The sequence below is a fragment of the Bos taurus genome, chromosome 15, assembly GCF_002263795.3.
Source record: "Bos taurus isolate L1 Dominette 01449 registration number 42190680 breed Hereford chromosome 15, ARS-UCD2.0, whole genome shotgun sequence".
NCBI lineage: Eukaryota > Metazoa > Chordata > Mammalia > Artiodactyla > Bovidae > Bos > Bos taurus.
In genome coordinates this window covers 14,450,550-14,472,876 of record NC_037342.1, presented here as the reverse complement: position 1 = coordinate 14,472,876, position 22,327 = coordinate 14,450,550, and the positions used below count along the sequence as shown (strand labels likewise).

Genomic DNA, 22,327 nt, shown 5'->3' with positions numbered 1-22,327 from the left:
TTCTGTTGTGTATGATCATTGACTTTTTATTTCTTCTTTTGTCGCTATCAGTGGAACATAGGTATATATTCATAATATATGTGATTTAAAATTTTGAAAGGTAATTTCACATTTTTATTTTTCAGAACATCTTAGCAGAACCATCAAAGTCTAATGGAAGTATGGTTCGCCATTCCTCATCTCCATATGTAGTATATCCACCCGATAAGCCTTTCCTTAACAGTGATCTGCGACGCTCCCCAAATAAGCCTACGTTTGCCTACCCGGAAAGCAACAGCAGAGGTAATAGAGCCTAACGAAATAGGTGCTGCCTTTGTGTGTGTGTTGTCGTTTAGTTGCTCAGTCGTGTCCGACTCTTGCGACCCCATGGACTGTGGCCCACTAGGCTTCTCTGTCCATGAGATTTCCCAGGCCAGGATACTGGCGCGGTTTGCCTTTCCTTCTCCAGGGGATCTTCCCAACTCAGGGATCAAACCCAGGTCTCCTGTGTTGGTGGGCAGATTCTTTACCACAGAGCCACCAAGGAAGCCCTTTGTGTGTTTACTCAGTGCTTAAAACTCTTAATTTATGTTTTCCATTTATTTTAAAATTATGTCCCTCTTCCTGTTTTGTGTTTAATCTATTCAGTTGCAATAGGTCTTAGTTGCGGCATGTGGGATCATTGTGGCATACAAACTCTTTGTTAGGGCGTGTGGGATCTAGTTCCTTATTAGAGAGAGAGAGAGAGAGAGAGAGAGAGAGAGAGTGTGTGTGTGTGTGTGTGTGTGTGTGTGTGTTAGGGCGTGTGGGATCTAGTTCCTTGTTAGTGTGTGTGTGCGCGTGTGTGCATGCATGCTTAGTCGCTCAGTTGTGTCCGACTCTTTGCGACCCCATGTACTGCAGCCCTGGCCAGGGATCAGACCTAGGCCCCTACACTTGGGGTGTGGAGTCTTAGCTGCTGTGCCACCGGGGAAGCCCTACCCATTCCTGTTTTAACCTCAAAATATTTTGCCTTTCTTTTGTTCCCTGAGTAAACATTATCATCCACCTAATCATCAGGACTAAGCTATGAATTATCTAGGACTGCTCTTTTCATTTCCAGCACCACTCAGGAACCAAGCCTTGTGTTTTGCTTCTGAAATGCCCCCCAAACTTTCTGGTTCTGTCTCTCCATTCTCATTGGTTGGTTCAGGTTTTCATCATCTAGTGCACTGATAATTGTAATACAACCTGTACTCATACCCAGTGAAGAGCATTGCTGCCACTTGCTGTTACTCATCGTCTCTCCCACTTTAAAAGTTTCAGCATCTCTCCGTGCCTTAAATAACACTTGTAGATTTCTTATACCCTGGACTGTACCTGCTTTACAGTTTCATCCCTGTCAGCTCCTCCATTCTTCCTTACCCACACATCCTTTGCTCTACTTTGAAATATGTTTTTTTCCTGAAACTTACCATCTGTATTAGTTTTCTTGCTGCCTTAACAAATTACCACAAATTTAGCAGCTTTAAATAACCAAAATGTATTGTCTCACAGTTTCTGTAGGTCAGAAACTTGAATGAGGTCCGCAGGTTTCTCTATTTGGGGTCCTGCGAGGCTGAAATCATGGTGTTGACTGGCCTGTGTTCCTTACTGGAGAGTCTAGGCAGCACCTTCTGCTAGCTCATTCATGTTCTCGGCCAGTTCAGTTCCTTGTTGTTGTAGAACTGAGGTTCACTGTCTTGCTGACTTTCGATCAGGGCCAGTCCTTGTTCCTAGCAACTGTCTGCATTCTCGCGCTTTTCTTAAGGTCCCGGTAGGAATGGTGGGTCAAGGCGCTCTCATACTTCAGATCTCTCTGATATCTCTTGTCCACTTTTAAGGGTTCATGTGTTTAGTTACGTTGAGCCCACTCAAATCATCAGAAATAATTTCATTATCTGAAAAGTCCATAGCTTTAATTACATCTCCCAAAGTCTTTTTTGTCATGTAACAGGTATTCAAGGCTTCTCGGATTAGGACACAGGCTTCCTTGGGTGTCCTTTCTGCCTACCACGCCAGCCACATTAAGTTGACAAGCGTTTCTCATGCTGTACCCTTTAGTGAAATTTTCTGTTGTAGAATTATACTCTTTCTCTGAAACCGAGATTATGTATTTCTTCTGAGAAGTCTTCTCTACCAACTCCCTCTACCTCTCTCTGTTTCCTCACATGTCTCTTCTGGACCCTCTCCGGCCTTTGTTCATGTCTCATAGCCCCACACTTTGTTTGAGGGGTGATGGTTTCTGTCTCTAATCATCCTGTGTTAAAAGTTGGTATCATTGGATTGATACTGAAAACAACAGTAAAACTATAATGGATCTTACTAATTATCCTGGGGCATTGCTAAATAGTTCATAACACCACATTCTGAAAGAATAAAAGAAACTTACTGCCTTCCACATTCTTTTGTCTCTTGTTTACTTTCTTCTTCTCTCCTTTTCCCTGCCCTCAACTCTCTCATTCTTGAAAGCCACTGATTACTCACAAGCAGAATTTAGCTTTATTGTGAACACACTAGATAAAACCTTTGCTAACTCTTCACTAAGTAAATTTGCCCCATTTAATTTTTGTTATTCTTTAGTAATTTGCTTTTCTCTGAACTTTAAAAAAAAGGTTGCTTTCTTTTTAATATGAATGTAAAGATCAGAATTAGATGTAATACCATGGTTGGTTTGATATCTTATTCTTAGACTTTGTGTTCCTGCTAGAACTCCGGCATGTTTTTGTGTATGCTTATTTTTTTTTTAAGAAATTATTAATAAAATTTAATTGATTTTTGCTCCACTGTCGATTTCAGCTATTTATTTTTGCTTTTTTGGATATTTGAAAGTTACACAACTTTTGTTATTTTTCTAAATTGCCAGTCTTTAACTGCTGTGTTCTGATGAGTAGCACTTTATCAATTGTTTTATCAACCATTAAATTAGCAATTTCTTTATCATCATCTTTGAGATACAGTGTTTTCTAAGATGTTTCTTGGTAGAAATCCTTAAAAAACACTTAAATTTTTAACATTCTTAAAAGACCTCAGATTAAATTTATTTCAGCAAACAGTTTCAAGGCCCCATTATGGGCTCAAATTTACATTCATAACCATACTTGGATACTGTTATCTTCCTCGTACTCCATTATACAGTCAGTGCATAGTTTATAAAATAGTGTTACTGTGAGATTAATTTTCAAGATATTTGCAATGCATTTCTCAGTTGAAACAAAAGGGTGCCTAAACTAATTTGCAAACACCTGTTTAACCCATACATGAATAAAATATAACACTTCTTTCATCTAGAAAATCATTAGTAAGTATAATTGCCACGGTACAAATGATTAAACACAATTTTAAAACATGAAAAGAATAAAATGCAGTAACATTTCAGACAAAGCAAGTATATTTCATTTAAACCTCTCAGAAAAACTGTATAAGGTGGGTATATTGAAAATGACTGATGAAGAAACATCTCAAAGCTGGTCACTTTCACATAGGCAGTGTCACAACCGTTGTCTCTTTCCACTTTTTCCCCAGTTTGCTGAACGAACCTTCAGATATTGACTGAATGAGTGAAGGCTTATTTTGAATGAATACTCAACTATGATAAACTTTTTCTTTTCTACTTAGTAAATGTTTTTTTCTCACTAATACATGAGAGGGGGAAAACTAAACCTTTTTTAGTTTAGTTATAGTTTAGCATTTTCATTAATAAATAACCATTTCACTTTGCTATCTGAAAATCACTTTGAAAGTATAATTTGACTAATGCCATGGAAAGAGATAATTAAAGAGCAGTTAATTCTTAAGAACAGTTAACTGTTCTTCTTGTAATTCTCACATTAATTTTAAACTTTAGAAAGAAATGAGCAAATTCGAAATTATTACTGACATCAAAAAATGTACTATGACAACATCATTCCAAAAATTTTCACTATAATTTTAGCTCATGTTATTCAGTACGTTTCAAATGATAGTAATGTGACGAATGGCTTAGATGCTTAAAGCTAGATAAGCAGCTGTAAGGCAGTTGTACTAGGCCAGTGCCTTCTAACCTTTAATCACATCCCATAGTACCTGTGGACAGTAAAATGGTAATATGTGTACAGCAGGCTGAGATAAACTGGGGGGGCTGATGGCAGCTAATCTGAGGTCTTTTGTTGTCCCAAAACAAAAGACCTTTTTGTTGTTATTCCCCATAAAAACTGAGAGAAAAAACATCTTGATGTATCTTTTACAAATTCAGTGATTTGGGGACCAATAAAGGAGTCAAATTATAGCTATTTTGTTAGATATTAATAACAATTTACTGTGCATCTGATTGTTCTCCTTTAAAGTGTTGGTTCTCAGATTTTTATTTTTTTATTTTTGGTCTAGGAAACTCATTACGTGTGTATATAAGTTTTTCAATGAAGGCTATTTTCCCAAATTTAAAAAACATACTACAAAGAGTAACATTGTTTTATTTTACACTGTGTAAATCTCTTATTTCTGGCTTAATAGAAGACAGCTTAACTCACATATCTACTTTTGCATTCCACTTATGATGATAAATTATTTTGATTAAAGTGTGTGGGAAAGAAAATCTGGCCTTCCACAGGCATGCAGTTGGAAAAGGAGTAAAATTTTAATACTTTGCTAACAATTTGTGGCTATTCTTCCTTGATACTTCATCGCAACTTGGCAAATAATAGTTTCTTAAAATTTTGTTGGAATGTGGATTATGAAAACAAAGGTTTTCATACTCTGGGACCTCGGGACCATCTACATTGTCGCAGATTAAATTTAAGATTCAGAAGCAGTTGTAATTACAACTGTTATTTATTACAGTGGCATCTGGAGAAATCCACATTCAGAGTCCTGAAGTTTTTTCTCATGGTCACACAAAACACACTTCTTCCTCCAGCAGTAAACTGCACAACTACGCTTCGAGACAAGGGCTCTTATCTGGAGTCGGTTCCACAAACACTTTGTGCCTGCTCGGCCAATCATGATATTTCCCATAAAGCACATTGTTTATACAGCCTGGGCAGACTGGTACAGCAGGACTCAGTGCCCTAGTCGTACAAAGCTACCTTATCAGTTAGTAACCTAGAGAACATTCCAAAAGTGAATTCCTACAAGTTAAATGTTCAAGCCTGTCAACTTTTTTTATTTTAGTGCTTTTCCACTGAAATCCATTGGTTTTGTTTTGAACGTTGCATTGCTCTTTAGCCATGCACGATGTTTTTAATTGTATTGACTTATCCACACTTTCAAATCTGATGTTTCATTATACAATATCAAAAAATTAATTTGCTAATATCATTGATCTCAGTAGAAGAAAATCTTGATATTGGGGAACTATAACTCTCAAAACAGATAACTTTTAATATTTTAGGATTTTCACTTGAATTTTACCACTGACAGCAATTATTTTCAGATCTTTGAAGGCCCAGGTCATTCCAGAAATTCAGGACAAGCTCATTAGATTCTCAGAATGACTACTGAATTCCTTACATCTGAGTAGTCTTGGTCTAACAAAAATGCTTTCAAAATAAAATTGGTGTTTCCTTAAAGGAAATGGTTTTTGTTCTGTCTAGAAGTCAAACATTCATATATCACGACAATTGGCCTTTGTTATGTACTTTACAGATGTGTTATGTATTTTACGCAGTATTAAGTGGATGTGTACTCAAGGCTTGAGATTTGATTTTCACTGCTTTATCAAGGGCAGTAAACACACGACTTTGTTTTTTGTTACTGGGAGCAGTGGTGAAGAGTACAATGCCAACACTATAGTGCCAGGACCTTGATTTGTGCTAAAATTAACAATTTTACCCAGCATTGTTTTTGCATCATCTTTACAAATATCAACACAGTGGAAAGAGTAAATATTAAAATCTCAGTATTAATAGTATAATGGAAACAAGCACTAGTGATCTCACAGATCTCACAAATACAGTGATCTCACAGACCTGGTAATAAGCATCCCCCACCATAGGGCCATATGCTGTGCTTTGAGAAGCAACATAATAAAGATGATGAGTACATGCAGAGTAATGTTTGTTTCTGTAAATATTTTTTACCAGAGGTAGGAAGAGTACATAATAGCTTCTCTTTCCAGAAACTAGATAGTAGCTCCTTGAAAGCAAGGACTTGTAACTTTCTCCTTTATCTTACAGAGTGCTCTGTAAATGTTTGTTGGACTGAAATTTTGATCAGAAATTAAACTGAAACAATGCCTGTTGGAATGGAGATTGGGAGATTTATCCATATTTTTGATGTGGGCAATGAAGAAGGAGCAATCTTTGAATCCAAGATTTCTGTTGTGGATAAAAGATGGTGTGATTAAGACAGATTATAGGAAAACTGGGATCTTTCCAAGAAAGATAATTTAATTTTGGCTATATCAAATTTGAGATGCCTGTGAGTTAAGTGGAGGTGACTAGTAAGCAAAGGAAAATATAAGTGTAGTGTAAGAGAACTCTGCACTGATGAACTCAGACATGAACAGGTATACAACAGTGAATGACGCCATGTGTATGGAAGGATTTCTCTGGAGAGAGAGTAGAGAGGGAAAAGGGTACTGGAAAAGAGCGCTGTTTAAATGGTGAACTAAAAAGTGGAAATAGCCAAAAGGCTAGAGAGATACCAAGACACAAAAATACTTGGGAAATCAAAAAATGTGTACTAGTGATTTGGGTCTCCCCCTCACCCAACTTAAGCTATAGCAAACATGCTGATACATTAGTGATAGAAATATTCTAGATAACAATAGACCCAACTTTGTTGTTAATGAGGTGATGCTGAGATCTGCTAGGCTTAATGCACCCCTCATGCACCCCAAGTTATGAATGAGTAACAAACTGGGATTGTAAAGAAGAGAAAGTCTTTGTGTTTTTTAGTGCTCCTAGATGTTACTAGAGAGTTTTCAAACTTTTCCATGTTAGAACCACCTGAGGATCTTCTTGGATCCATAGCTTTCATTCCAAATGTCCTTTGATATTTTTAGTTTACTTGTTTTTATGGGTTATGTTCTGGGCATTAGGATTTTTTAAAGCTCACCAAATAGTGCAGGAGAAAATGCAGCAAACGAAGGGAATCACTGCCTGTCTTAGGCAAATGGAATGAATTATAAATTAGTAATAGGAGGTTTAATCTTGTTAAATAAAAGAATTCAAGAGGTTGCTGCCATTTGTTTCTAATTTTAAATTAATCATGGAGACTTTCCTAGATACGTTTGTTGAACATTATCTGCGTACCACCTATGTACCATACAGAGTATGTAGCGTTGGAGTTTCAATTATGAATAATAGGTTCTGTCTTTCCAATATGGAGTTCACATTTCAGAGATGATGAAGTAAAGTTTAAGGAGAACTCAATGTCTGTCTTTAATGCTAAGGTTTCCAGTTTTCTCTCATACTCAGCTATCCAAAATGTATTTAATATTTCAGATGTGTGTTCAGGTTACTGAGGGTGAAGAGGATAAAAAATTTAAATCTAGTGTTTGCTGTGAAAGGTCTGTTTGTGAAAATAAAGCAAATAAGTATGACATTGTATTTCAATATGTCACTCTTTTCCATCTTTCAGTATTTGAATATACTTCTTGTTCTAGAAATGTATTTCCACTGTATCCCTTCCCAGTAAATATATGAAGTTAAAAATCTCTGAATTTTTCATTATTCTTTTCTACATAAAATATTTTTCACTCAAGGGTCTTTCTAGGTAATGTAGTTATTTGAACATAAATGATGCAGTGGTACAAGAGTTCACTCACATACTTTTCTACAAGAAAAGAAAAACAAGACCAATCATTTTGTCACCTAGAATGTTTTTCTTTTAACTCTTAAAGTGAAGATGTAAGTCTTAATAATGTAAGTTATTTAATCGTCTGGATCAAAAAAACCCAGTTTTTTAACTGGAAAATAAATAGATGGAATAAAAGTTTGTCGTATTTCTTACATGAACTCTTTGTGTAAAATTTCATTTTTGACATTGAAAATGTTTTCAGGGATGTGTGTGCATATGAACTTAGGTTTTTATATATTTTTAAATATAGGTCATTGGTAGAATAAAATCATTTTTTGTCTTCACAGTACTAGATTTATTTAATAAAACTTAGAATGGAAAAAGCAGCCAATAAAAACTTAAGTTATAAGAAATTCCCAGTATGAAATTAGCTTTGGCAAAGAGGAATCTTTTTGGTTTACAAACGTGCAAAGAAGGATTGAATAACCAAGAAAAGAATGGCAGATACACAGATGGGCTTTAAGAACATTGGAAACCAGGTACTCAGACATGGCCAATAGTTTCTCTCCATCTGTTTGTTTGTTGTTTTGTTTTTTGTTTTTAATTCTTACAGCTAACTTCACTCTCTAGCCACAGACTCGCTTTTTCCATATATCGGGAAACATGGCTACTAAAACTTGAGTTTTAAGTTAACTTCACCTTTTTGGACCAGAGTCCAAAAATCCCAAGAAGAGAGCCATTGTCTGGGCTTCATTTGAGTGCCCTTGTAGGTCAGTCAGTGGTGGCCAGGTTTGTGAGAGGATACTAAACGAACACATCAATTATAGTTACAGCCATGTTGATGTAAGAGGAAATTACCAGGAAAAGAGGTGAATAACACAAACAGTTCACTATACTTATAGTAAAATAAAATAATGAGAAAGCCAAGGAAATGAAATTAGAAAACATAAAATACAGTGAAAAAGTAGGGCGACCTTTATCACATAGGATGACAAGTGTGACTGTGTTTGAAAAAACAACTCAAAAGTCAATTTATGCTCAAACAGAATGACACAGATTAAAAGTGAAAAGTTGGCAGAGACAAGTAAGGAGCATAGCAAATAAAAAGGATGATGGCAGTATTACTGTCAGACAATAGTGTAATAGACAAATAGACAAATGTATAACAAAAGAAGTAAATAAAACCCAGCTTTAAAGCAAGAAAGAAATACCTAGGTGCCAGAAATACAATGAATTTAAGGCTGAAAGCCTCAGAGACACTATTAGGAGTCTTGATACCGTATAAAAGCCTTAGGTATTAGGGTACAGTAGGGGAAAATGGCATCACCGACTCTATGCTCATGAGTCTGAGTGAACTCCGGAAGTTGGTGATGGACAGGGAGGCCTGGCGTGCTGCGATTCATGGGGTCGCGAAGAGTCAGACATGACTGAGCGACTGAACTGTGGGGAGAAGTTGGGATTTTAAATCCAGGTAGCAACTGTAGATAAAAACTTGAGGCCCAGATGAAGTGACTTCCTTTGGAAGTCTAATTGGAGAAAAGGAACTGGAATAGCCCAGTTCCCTGGCCTGGGAAGGAGGCTGTGGTAGCAGAGTCCCCTGTGGTATATCAGCCTAGGCTTGTTCTGTGTGCTCTGCTAAGAGAATACTTGAAGACCTGAATAGAGCTGTGCAGTGTTCCTCAGTGGAAACTTTAGTATTATGAATATCACTTAAAGAATAATGTGTGAGAAGTGCACTTTTTCTTTTAATAGAAAGCTTCACTCAGATAAAGGATGGCCTCACCATATCAACTAGTAACAGATTGTAGAGCTGTAAAAATAGGAAGTGTGCTGCTGGTACAGAAATAGACATTAGTGGAATAGAAAGTTCATAGACAAGTATGTATAAAGATGGAGTTCTAGAAATGTACCTATAGATTGACATGGAGAAGTACTAAACTTATGGATTGTAGTAGTTGGAAGGAAATTCATATAATCTTAAATACTTTAATTTTCAAGCAAGAAAAGAATAAAAATAATTGAATATTGTTCACACTGCTGTATGATATATAGGAACTTACGTTTATATGAAATTCATATATCACAATATTCAAATTTTTAATAGAAATGCAAAATAAAATAACTGGAGTACCCTGGGTTTCTTAATCAGAATGGCAGTGACCTTGTAATTAATAATGGTCTGTATTGGCAAATACAGGTACTTCTGATAAAAGTGTAAATTGATACAGCCTTTTTTTTTTTTAAGGTATTTGGCTCTGTTCAGGAACCTTTAAACATAAATAGTCTTTGATCTAATAACTTTGGTTTTCAACTCCTAACTGATGACAGGGAAATTGTCTCTTAAGTAATGACCAGAATTGATAGTCATTATCTCTGGGTAGTGGTTCTTCTCTTGGTTGTATTTGCCTTCTACAGTGAATACGTATTATAAGTGGAAGCGTTTTGAGGGCCAGAGTGCTTAGGGTTTTTTGGAGATCAAAAAAATAGTCCTTTCTGTGCTTGTATGTGTGTGCTCAGTCATATCTGACTCTTTGCAACCCCGTGGACTGTAGCCCACCAGGCTCCTCTATCCACGGGATTTTCCAGGCAAGAATACTGGAGTGGTTTGCCATTTCCTTCTCCAGTTTTTGTGCGTAACTGTTTTTTACTCTATAATTGGATTCTTCATGTGATCTTATTAGTAAAACAAAAGATTGGTAGTTAATAATATGCCTTAGCACAGTTCGTGGCTTTTGTATGATTAGCTAAATATTTTTACCATTTTATAAAATCCTTAAAATGTTTTTACCATGGCAGCATTTCAGAGATTCACAAGATGTCTTTAAAGAGATTTTTTAAAAACAATTATCCTCCATCAATTTTATTTTTTATTTAGATGAATTTATTCTTTTTCAGTAAACTTCTCCATGGATAGTATCTTATAATATCCGTATTTGTATTTGACAGCTATATTTTCTGCTCTGAAGAATCTTCAAGATAAAATTCGACGTTTAGAACTTGAAAGGATTCAGGCAGAAGAAAGTGTGAAAACCTTGTCTAAGGAAACGATTGAATATAAGAAAGTATTGGATGAACAGATACAGGAAAGGGAGAATTCAAAGAACGAGGAATCAAAGCACAATCAAGGTTTGTTTAATTATGAGGGAAATAAAACACTATCAAAATAAGTATTATGAAATTACTCTTTAAAAAATTACTCTAAAAGAAATTCCACATTAGTGTTTTCTAGTGCTTAGTGTCTTCTAGCACTACAAAACTGCATCATATTTGAGTGCATTTTGAGGAACAAGTGCTGATGTCCTGCATTAAAATTATTATCTGAATGCAAGGCCGATTAGACTAACATACAGAAAGTGAATGACTTAGGTCCTCTGAAAACGCTTCCTGAGGTACTGGAAAATGTTTATTATATATACTGTAGATTCATGTTAAACAGATTGTTAAACTGTCCTGCGCGTGAGCTAATTTCTGTTTTTCTTTTTAGAACTGACATCTCAGTTGTTAGCTGCAGAAAATAAATGTAATCTTTTAGAAAAACAATTGGAATACATGCGGAACATGATAAAGCATGCAGAAATGGAGAGGACATCTGTATTAGAGAAACAGGTTTGTTACTTCACAGAGTCATTGTCAAGAAAAGTTAGCTATAGAGAAAATTAGGTGGATATAAAGACCTTTTTACTCAGTGAGGACTAACGGTGCTGTTACAAATAATCAGTTCTCTGTCTATCTTAAAAGGTAATAGTAGCTGTCATTTTGAAAAACTGCTAGTGGAAACTTTGAGAGAAAAGTGGTTGTTTTTTTTTCTTTCAGCAAAGCTGTAAAGAAGAGTTTGCTTTTTGGATGACCCTCATACACACTGACATATTCTCTATAGCTTCTGCTTTGGGATGGTATAATAGCCCAGGACTGAAATTACTTGGGATCGGTTATAGTGTCTGAAGATTTGATTGTTCTCTTTCGTTGTTGTTGTGTTTGGTAGAGGTTTACTTATATTGAAAAAATACTGTCACTTGTATTTTCAAATCATGTTAACTTCTTTGTACATTATAAAAAGCATAAACAAGCATATTATGTACCTCTCTGCTTCTTGCATTTTGTTTAAAAGACTCAAGTCAGGAAGCATGTTTCAAAGTTCTTTATACTCTGAAAAGCTCTTCACAGTTGTTACTTTAGCAAAAATATTTTGTTCTGTCATATCAGAGGTATAAATAACTTATACATTTGTGAGAGAACATCTTCAACATCAGCCTCAAATATATTTTTTAAAACATGCCTCATTTTCCTATTATAAATCTAGAATTTGAATTCATCATGAATACTTTTTTAGCATCTTAATTTTGTTATACAGAAATTGAATATTTTGTTGGACACTCTGCAGTGTGAAAAAAATTGAATGCTTTCCACCTCAGTTAGCCTTTAGTCATAGTTGGAGATATTAGACCTAAAAGAAATACTTGATTGCATGACAGTATTTAAGAGAATGTTTCAGCAGTTCTTTAGTGTGAATTATATTATAGTTCTCTTTATTATGCCAGTGAGTTTATTGTGACCTTATATTCTTGTTTCCAGTTGGGTCTAACATTTTTATGTGATAGTTGGAGTGGGGAAGGAGGTGATCTGCCACATGATTGGAAATAGCCAAGCATGTTCAGTAAGCAATATAGTAATTCTCTTTATTAGGATATTTCAGTTCACAGGTTAGAAAGCACCTATAAAACGGTAGTGAGATGTCTTGACTAATACATCTATTATACATAAATATGTCTTTGAATTAAGCTCTATTTTCATCAGTAAACTTTGAATAATTCATTTAATAAGAATGGTTCCAGTACTGAAAAAATGTGATTTGTGCCAATTTTTAACTTAATGTATTTTAAGGACAGTTACTATCCACTAAGGTGGGTAGGAGGAAATTGGTAGTTCACACAAATTCCTTAGAAATGTATTATTTTGTATTACTTTGTCATATTCAAATTTCTGTTAGTATGATGCCTATTGCTGACTTGTATATGAAGATACGCTGTTTACAAGTTCAAATGCTTAGTGTTTGGACTTTTTATGTGTATACTTCAATTTAGCATATTTCCACTTCTTATTCTAGTTTAATTATTCTAGTTTATCCTGTGACTGACAGTCATTAAATCTGATAGGTGGCAGTCTTCAAATCCTTAACCATAAACCTCAGAAAAGAAAAAATGATGGATGCTTTGCATAGAATTCAGAGGAAGTATAAATGGTAGATGCCAAAACCATGACTAGTGCCTTAATTAAAACCGTTTAAGAAAACCAGACAAATTACAAGTATTTGTGTGCAGCCTGTGTGTCGTGAATACTGTCAAGAGTATTATCAGTGTATAGAACCACATGTTATGATAGTATATGATAAGAAGATTTCACTTGTATTTGTTAACATTTCTTTGGTTTCATCTTAATACTGTTTTCCTAGAATTTCTCTGCAGTATCTAAGTAGTTCTGTGAAAAGACAAGTAGCCTATTATACTCTGTATTGGTTTTTTTCAGTTTTTTGTCAGATTATCATGCTATATTTTCATGTTATATTTAATATTGTTTCCCAGGTCTCCCTGGAAAGAGAACGACAACATGATCAAACACATGTTCAAAACCAGCTTGAAAAATTAGACCTTCTGGAACAGGAGTATAACAAGCTTACCACAATGCAGGCCCTTGCAGAAGTCAGTGAAAATTTCTTCCTCACCAGTGCATAATATTGGTTCTTTTGTAAAATTGGTCATTTTATGATACTAGATATTTTATAGGAAAAAAGTGACCTTATAGCAAAGAAACACATAGGAGGTTTTTTTTTTTTTTTTTTTTTTTAAGGAAGAAACATAAATTTGGAGAGAAAGTTCACATTTCACAATAGTAGTGTACCTAAGGAAAGAGTTCTTTTTGAAAATATTGACAGATGAAATGTTCTTCAGTATCCTTAAGTCTTGTATCACTTTAAGTTTTTCTCTGAACTAATTTTACTTTTAATTGATTGATTTGGGAAGTACTTAATACCACTGAGACTGTAAGGTTCCAGATCCAACTTCCATGTAGCCTATAGGCCTTCATACGGAGGCTGTGTTCTTTGGCCATGGATTTCGCTCGTAATTCTGTTAAGTCTTAAGGCAGAGTCATGGATGCTGGCAAGCCCAGAGCCATTACTAGGGTGAACTCACGGGCTTATATTTACCATGCTAAAATTTTACACTTCCCTATGTTGCTTATATTAAAATTTAACAAAAACGCATTGAAACTCTCTTCACTATTACCACTTTTAATATTTTTATCACTAGAAAAAAATGCAAGAGTTGGAAGCAAAACTCCGTCAGGAAGAACAAGAAAGGAAACGAATGCAAGCTAAGGCAGCCCAGGTAAGTTGAAATGTAAGCAGATAGGCTCCTCACATTTCCTGCTATTCTTTATGTATAAATAGATGTAGATGTGCACTGCTTTGATTATTTATATTTCAGAATGGTCCAGTATATAAATTTGCAGACTTAGCTTCATGTGAAAAATTTAAACTTTTTTATAGGCAGATAGTAAAAGCTGAGCAATTCTTTAGAGTTTTTCCAGTTGTGGACTTTCAGCCAGCTTTTTTTTTTAATCAATAGACCAAAAAATACCAGAATCTATACATATAATCATATAAAACTTTACAATCGTATAAAACTTCACATCAGTCACCATTGGAAATGTTTGAAAGCCTTATTCAGTAATCCCATCTTATAAGAGCTTCTCTTCTTTGGTGCCTCCAGACACCAGGTCAGTAGTGAAGGTAGTGGGCTGCCCAATAGTTGGTGACCTGTACTAATTCACTAAAGCCACCATATGAGGAAAATGAACTGTGCTCATTCCTAGCCCTGGATTTTTATCCCATGCCATGGTCACCAGGTGGGATAGGTGAAGCAGTGTGATGATCGGAATTTTTCTCAAAAACTCAGACAATTTTGTTTCATAGGTTTGAAAACCACCGTTCAAGACAACACACACACGTACATATGTATGTAATTATATTTTTTAAGGAAAGGTTGAAAACAGCAGCCCTTTTTGAAATCCTTAGTAGTTGCCTATGGAATTTCTACTGTATTAAATTGCTGCAGTTCCCTGGTGGCTCAGAGGTTAAAGCGTCTTCCTGAAATGCGGGAGACCTGGGTTCGATCCCTGGGTTGGGAAGATCTCCTGGAGAAGACAATGGCACCCCACTGCAGTACTCTTGCCTGGAGAACCCCATGGATGGAGGAGCCTGGTAGGCTGCAGTCCATGGGGTCACAAAGAGTCAGACACGACTGAGCGACTTCACCTTCACTTTTCACTTTCATGCATTGGAGAAGGAAATGGCAACCCACTCCAGTGTTCTTGCCTGGAGAATCCCAGGGACGGCGGAGCCTGGTGGGCTGCCGTCTATGGGGTCGCATAGAGTCAGACACGACTGAAGTGACTTAGCAGCAGCAAGCTTCTAGAGAAAAGGGCTTAATTACATTCTCTGACATACCTTCCAGTTCCTTTGGACATAGATTTCCAGTTCCTTTTTCTTACATTAAGCGTATGAGCTTTTAAAAGAGGAAGATTGTACTTTGTTGTCCAGCTGCTTTGTGTCTAGCACTGTTGTACATGCTGTGTATGAAAAGAAGAAAATACTGAAACGTTGGTTGAGTTAGAAATATTGGCTTTAACTTGTTAGATAAAATTTAAAGACCAACCTCAAATAAAGAACTAAAAGGAGCCAGGCTAAGTCAGAGGACAAATTATAGGACAGTACTTCAAGATAAAATGAGAGCGTGGTATTGATTTAAAATCGTGGACACATGTTCACAGATTGACTCAAGGCATAGTTACATAGCTATGACCAGACACAGTTACACAGCTGTGATGTGTTTTTTAATCTGTACTGTATGACAGTGCTGTGCTGTAGGTTTTGTGTAGGCCTTTACGTGGCATTGAGTCATAACTTTTATTTCTTCAATATTAACTTTAGGCTCTCATGTTTTTCCTAGTTGCAGACTGGTCTAGAAGTAAATAGACTTATCTATGAAGATAAGGCAACTTCATGTGTTCCCAATACAAAAAGAATTAAAAAAAAGAAGTCAAAACCACCAGAAAAGGTATGAAAAAAGAACCATAAGGTACTGTTTATTGCTAGGCATAGTTTATGTGAAAGTACTCATAAACCATGTGGTCCGTCAATCTTGGATAAGTAAAATCTGTTTCATTCTAAGTTTCTTCATTGGGAAAATGGGGATAAGTAATACCTTCTAAATTTTAACCCTAACAGTGAGATGATGAATATGAAAACATTTTAGAACTACGTAGCACTGCACACATATTAGTTATTATTCAGTATTGCATTAATTACCCTTTGCTCTTGAAAGTTTGTGTGTGTGTATACGTATGTACGTGCATATAGACACACAGAGAATTTCTCTACTGACACTAACTGCTGTTTTGTCAGGTACTATTTTTTTTCTTTCTTAGCCTTTCCTTGGGGTAAGATGTGTGTTGAAAAGTATTAAGAGGAGCACTGGCCGTAATGCCAGTAGAGATAAAACAAGCAGGAGCCCAACAGTTATGTGAAGTTGCAGGTTAGTCTTATATAGGCAGCTCTTACCGTCATGTGAGTAAAAGTTCTTTCCTTTTTTCTCTTCCATGCAGAAGGGTTCTAGGAACTATTTTGCTGTACAGCCACATTATCGATTATGCTTGGGTGATATGCCATTTGTAGCTGGAAAGGTGAGTTGGTTGAACTCTGAATTTTTTTGTACAACTTAGATCTTTGAATTAAATCCACTCATTTGCCTGTATACCTATAAATGGTGAAAACTTACTCTGCTTTTTTACCAAGGGATCCTAGTGTTGTAAGAAGGAGATGGAAGAAAGTTTTATAGGACTGGGGAACAGGGGGAAGGCTCGGTGGGACACTTTAAAGCAGGTGGAGTGTATGTGGAAGGAAGTAATGAACAAAAGCAGAGACCCTGGTTTGGTGAAGGTATGGTTATGGATAGGAAAGGAAATGGGAAACTGTATATTTGTAGCACCAGAATTTTCATATCAGCTCTGTTGATTTGTATTTAGGTATAGATTGAAGACATTTAAGTGAAAAGAAGTCACGTCCTCTTTGTCTTCACATGCTTATTGCTTAAGGATTGATTCTCGGAGAAGCAGCCACACATAGACTTGAATCTTAAGTTCCTTTAGTGCTTAAAAATGTGGAGATGGTAATTTTGTCAAATATCAGCAAGTACTGGATGATTTCTAAGAAGTGCTTAACATTGTATTAGTTTATACCACTTTTTTCATTAATGTTTGTGTTGCTGGCTGTTTCAATACCTTGAATACCGAACTCTAGATAGTGAGTTTCAGAGGCTTGAGGAATACATTTTATTTATTTACTTTAACCCACAGTAAATTCTCAGTGAAAGCTTGGGGAAGGAACAATTTCCTAGCGTTTCCACTTGTCCTTTATAGATGTGCGTGGCACAAATCATTCCTTAAAAATTTTGCCATTGGCTGTCCTTTACCCTAAATTTATTAACCTCTTCTTGGATTGCAGATACCTTTTAACCTATGTTTTTTCTTGTCATCTGTTGCTCCTAACCATGGTTCTGCTTTGCCATAGAATCTCTGAGTTGGGCTGGAAACAGTTTCTTAAAGGATGACCAGCTGTATCAGAATCATTGACTGTGCATTTGAAAAAGCAGATTATGAAGCCTCACCACAATTCTACTAAATCAGAATTGTTTAGGTGTGGGGCCTAGAAAGTATATTTAATTAGTGCCCAGTCTCAGTCTGATGTTCAGTTATATTTGGAACCCATTTAATAACAGTTCCCCGTCCAATGTTTTCATTGTGTAAACATTCAGCATAATGGTCCTAGACTCTGTCCAAACACACTACTGATGAAACCTCATTATACCTCAGACAGCCCTTCACGTTTCTATAAGGCTTTACTTGGAAATGCTTCAGTTCAGTTCAGTTGCTCAGTCGTGTCTGACTCTTTGCGACCCCGTGAATCGCAGCACGCCAGGCCTCCCTGTCCATCACCAACTCCCGGAGTTCACTCAGACTCACGTCCATTGAGTCAGTGATGCCATCCAGCCATCTCATCCTCTGTCATCCCCTTCTCCTCCTGCCCCCAATCCCTCCCAGCATCAGAGTCTTTTCCAGTGAGTCAACTCTTCGCATGAGGTGGCCAAAGTACTTGACTAGATGGACGTTTGTTGGCAAAGGGTGAATCAATTCCTATAGTGTGCTTCATTTAATTAAAAATTCTGTGTAAAAAAATCAGTTCCACAAATACAGGACCTAGAAAGGCTGATGCTAAGACTAAGTAAAAGACCTGAGTAAAAGTCAACTTTAGTTGACTCTGGAATTAACGAGTGAAAGGGATGTTAGGCTTCCCTGTAACATGAATTAGATACTAGGCTGAATTCCTAGACCTCCAAACATGACACTCTATTCTGTGCTGGTCACAAATTGAGAGGCCTATATTCAGTTTAGGAAGCAATGGAGTGAAGTGGTTAAGGAACTCACAAAGCACATCTTATCATGAATCGCTGAAGAAAAACATTTAGTAACCTAGAAGAAGGTAAGAATAAAAATAAAGCTATCTTCAAAAGTTCATCATCATCTATATGTATCCCTGAGAGCAGAAAAAACCCCACTGAGTAGAATTTACAACAATAGATTTCATGTCACTAAGACGGTTACTCCTTAGGAAAAAAGTTATGTCCAACCTAGATAGCATGTTGAAAAGCAGAGACATTACTTTGCCAACAAAGGTCCGTCTAGTCAAGGCTACGGTTTTTCCAGTGGTCATGTATGGATGTGAGAATTGGACTATGAAGAAAGCTGAGCACCAAAGAACTGATGCTTTTGAACTGTGGTGTTGGAGAAGACTCTAGAGAGTCCCTTGGACTGCAAGGAGATCCAAACAGTCCATCCTAAAGGAGATCAGTCCTGGGTGTTCATTGGAAGGATTGATGCTAAAGCTAAGGCTCCAATATTTTGGCCACCTCATGCGAAGAGCTGACTCATTGGAAAAGACTCTGATGCTGGGAGGAATTGGGGGCAGGAGGAGAAGGGGACGACAGAGGACGAGATGGCTGGATGGCATCACGGACTCGATGGACGTGAGTTTGAGTGAACTCCGGGAGTTGGTGATGGACAGGGAGGCCTGGCACGCGTGATTCATGGGGTCGCAAAGAGTCAGACACGACTGAGCAACTGAACTGAACTGAACCCATGTTAGATTAGTTCAGTTTTCTGTTGTATTTGTATTATCCCCAAATTTAATTTACTTATCTTTGGTAATTCCCATTGACGTCATTAATAGATTGAACAGGGCAGGTTCAAAGATAGGGTTTTCAACCCAAAGTCATCTTTTTTTCAACTTTTTAAATTTTAATTGGAGGCTAATTACTTTACAGTATTGTGGTGGTTTTGCCATACCTTTGACATGAATCAGCCATGGGTGTACATGTGTCCCTCATCCCAGACCCCCCTCCCTCCCCATCCCGTCCCTCTGGGTCGTCCCAGTGCACTGGCTTTGCAAGCCCCATTTGTTGCGTTGAACTTGGACTGGCGATCTCTTTCACAAATGGTAATACACACGTTTCAGTGCTATTCTCTGAAATCATCCCACCCTTGGCTTCTCCCACAGAGCCAGTATAACAGTGTTGTGATAGTTTCAGGTGCCCTGAGGTCTCTACAAGTTATAATTTGTGCTTTTTGTGAAATATTATTCAAACAGCTAAGAATGTGCTACCAATTTGAGTATATCCCAAACTGTCTAGTGTGAAGGCCAGTTATTTTTATTTATACATTGTCATAAACTAATACACTTGTAAAATGCAATAAAAGTTAATTGCTAGAAAAAAATGAAATTTAAGACAAATACAAGTTACAGTTTTTTCATTTCTAAATTCAGTAGACATAAAATTATCTTAAGGAGGGTCAGAAAAGTAACAAAAAAGAATTTCAAAATTCTTTAAGCTTTTCTACTTCATCTTTCCATGTGAATTTTAGACTAAACTTCTCTACCAAAAATATGTCGTGCTGGGATTTTGATAGGAATGTATTAGTTAGGGAGAATTGACATCCTTGTTGATAGCCGTGAGAATGGTGTATCTCTTATTTATTTAGATCATTGATTTCTTTCATCAGGCCTTTCAACATATTAGTCCCATACTAGTTTTGTTAGATTTGTATTCAATTTTTTTTAGCAGTTGTGAATTGTGTTGAGTTTCAACTTGTTTCTACATGATCATTAGTAGTATGTTTGGGCTTTGTATGTTTATCTTACATTCTGTGACCTTGCTGAATTCACTTATTAGTCCTAGGAATTTTTTTTTTATTATTATTATTTACTTAAGCTTTTCTATGGCCTCACTGACTCCATGGACACGAGTTTGAGTAAACTCCGGGAGTTGGTGATGGGCAGGGAGGCCTGGCGTGCTGCATCCATGGGGTCTCAAAGAGTCGGACATGACTGAGCGACTGAACTGACTGAACTGAAGCTTTTCTGTGTAAAAAATCATGTCATATGTAAATAAGGATAGTTTATTTCTTCCTTTCTAATTTGCGTACCTTTTTACTTCTCTCTTGTGTTACTGCACGGGCTAGGATTTCCTGTATCATGTTGTAAGTAACAATGATGAGAGTGGACATCCTTGCCTTTTTCTGGTCTTCAGGGGAAAGCATTCAGTCTTTCACCAATAAGTATGATATTAGGTTTAAGCTCTTTGTCTATGCTCTTCATCAACTTGAGGAAATTTCTCTCTCTTCCTAGTTTGCTAAAAGTTTATACCCTTAATGGGTATTGGAGTTTTTCACATGCTTTTTTTCAAGCGATAATGGTTATGTGGTTTTTCTTTCTTACCTTATTGATATGCTGGATTACATGGATTCATTTTCACATACTGAAGTATCATTGCATCCCTAGAATAAACCCCACTTGGATGTTGTATATGCATCTTTGTATATTATATACACAGTCAGTCATGTCCAACTCTTTGTGACCCCATCGATAGTAGCCCGCCAGGCTCCTCTGTCCATGGAATTCTCTTGGCAATAATACTACAGTGGGTACCCATGCCCTCCTCCAGAGAATCTTCCCAACCCAGGGATTGAACCCAGGTCTTCTGCATTGCAGGCAGATTCTTTACCACCTGAGCCACCAGGAAAGCTAATACCAATTTAAGTGTTTAATTTAATTACTAAATTCGATTTGCTACCTAACCATAAAAACTAGGGTAAACAAAGCATCTGTTTAACTTAGCAGAGTGGTTTGCAAATCTGGCTGAGCAGAATCAATTGGCAAATTTTAAATGTAAATTTCTAAGCCTTGACCCTGAACTGATTGAGTAGGGAGTGCTGCCCAGGAATCTGCATTTTAAACAGTCTGTCTAGCTGATGCTTATGGAGCCAAGTTGGCCCAACTGTCTGTTTATACATTGAAATTGCACATTGAGACAGTTGTTTAGTGTTCAAAAACAAAAATGTTTTGAGAGGGCTGCCAGGTTTTTCCTGCTGTTTATATGACAGACATGAACTTAGTGCTTCCTACTAGAGGACAGCGAAATAAATATGGTAACAGTCTCTATCACCTGGAAGTACTTACACTATTTAATAGATGAAATAGACATGCAAATGCAGTTAACAATCTATTGTGATAAATGCTGTGATAGATACATGCCATAGGTCATCTGAGACTAGACCAATGAATGAACTGGAGGTTTTAAGAAAGTCTTTACAAAGCATATAAGAACTGTGTACTTTTCTTTTTATTGGCACATGAAAGAAATGGCATGTGCAAGTACAGTTTACTGAAAGAGTGCAGAGCAGGTAGGAGACACTGGGACATAAGGCTGAGGTGTCAAAGTTGCAGCTTAGTGTCCACAGGGCCTTGATTTCTATGCGAGGAGTTTGTACATTTAGAGTCAGCGGGCCTAAGATCAGATTGTGTTAAATAGGAGAACATGACCAGAATAATATTTTAGGAGGACAGCTGATAGCACTGTGGAGTTAAGAGACAGGGAACAGGAGGACAGACAGTTGGGATGTTCTTCCATAACTGACAGAGGTGGGCACTAAGCCACATGCATGACAGTAGGGTGGAGTGTAAGAGGCAGACTGGAAATGCACTTGTAATGTTGGAAGTTTGTATCATAGGGGTTTTGTGGGAAAGGAAAGAGTCTTTTTACCCAGGTTAGGGGGTAAAAACATTTTTCCAGAAGATGTGGCTTCAATTACTTCTCTTTTCTTCAGTCCACCAGCCCCAGCCATGCAGTGGTAGCCAATGTTCAGCATGTCTTGCATCTAATGAAGCAACACAGCAAAGTCTTGTGCAACGATCGCGTAGTCAGCAGTATCCCTTTGGCAAAACAAGTGTCTTCACGAACTGGGAAGAGCAAGAAGTCAGCAACACCTCCCTCTTCTAGCAGTGTTAATGAAGAGCTGTCTGAAGTCCTACAGACTTTACAAGATGAATTTGGGCAAATGAGCTTGTGAGTTTCACTGTTTCCTTTTTTTTTTTTTTTTTAATTTCATTTAATTCTAAAACCTCATTTTAACTTCTTGGTGACTTTAATAATTCTATCATATT

At 36.8% G+C, this 22,327-nt stretch overlaps 1 protein-coding gene across 3 annotated transcripts in view; it reads left to right on the top strand.

The window, feature by feature from the left end:
• The window catches only part of CEP57 (centrosomal protein 57), a 41,208-nt gene that overhangs the window by 15,952 nt on the left and 2,929 nt on the right, over positions 1-22,327 (top strand). For all 3 annotated transcript variants that reach the window (XM_010812306.4, XM_015474596.3, NM_181450.1), the window contains 8 exon segments: positions 126-282; positions 10,663-10,842; positions 11,201-11,322; positions 13,296-13,412; positions 14,022-14,099; positions 15,723-15,830; positions 16,378-16,455; positions 21,991-22,229. In XM_010812306.4, coding sequence (XP_010810608.1) covers positions 162-282; positions 10,663-10,842; positions 11,201-11,322; positions 13,296-13,412; positions 14,022-14,099; positions 15,723-15,830; positions 16,378-16,455; positions 21,991-22,229 — 1,043 coding nt within the window. In that variant the 5' untranslated portion in view covers positions 126-161.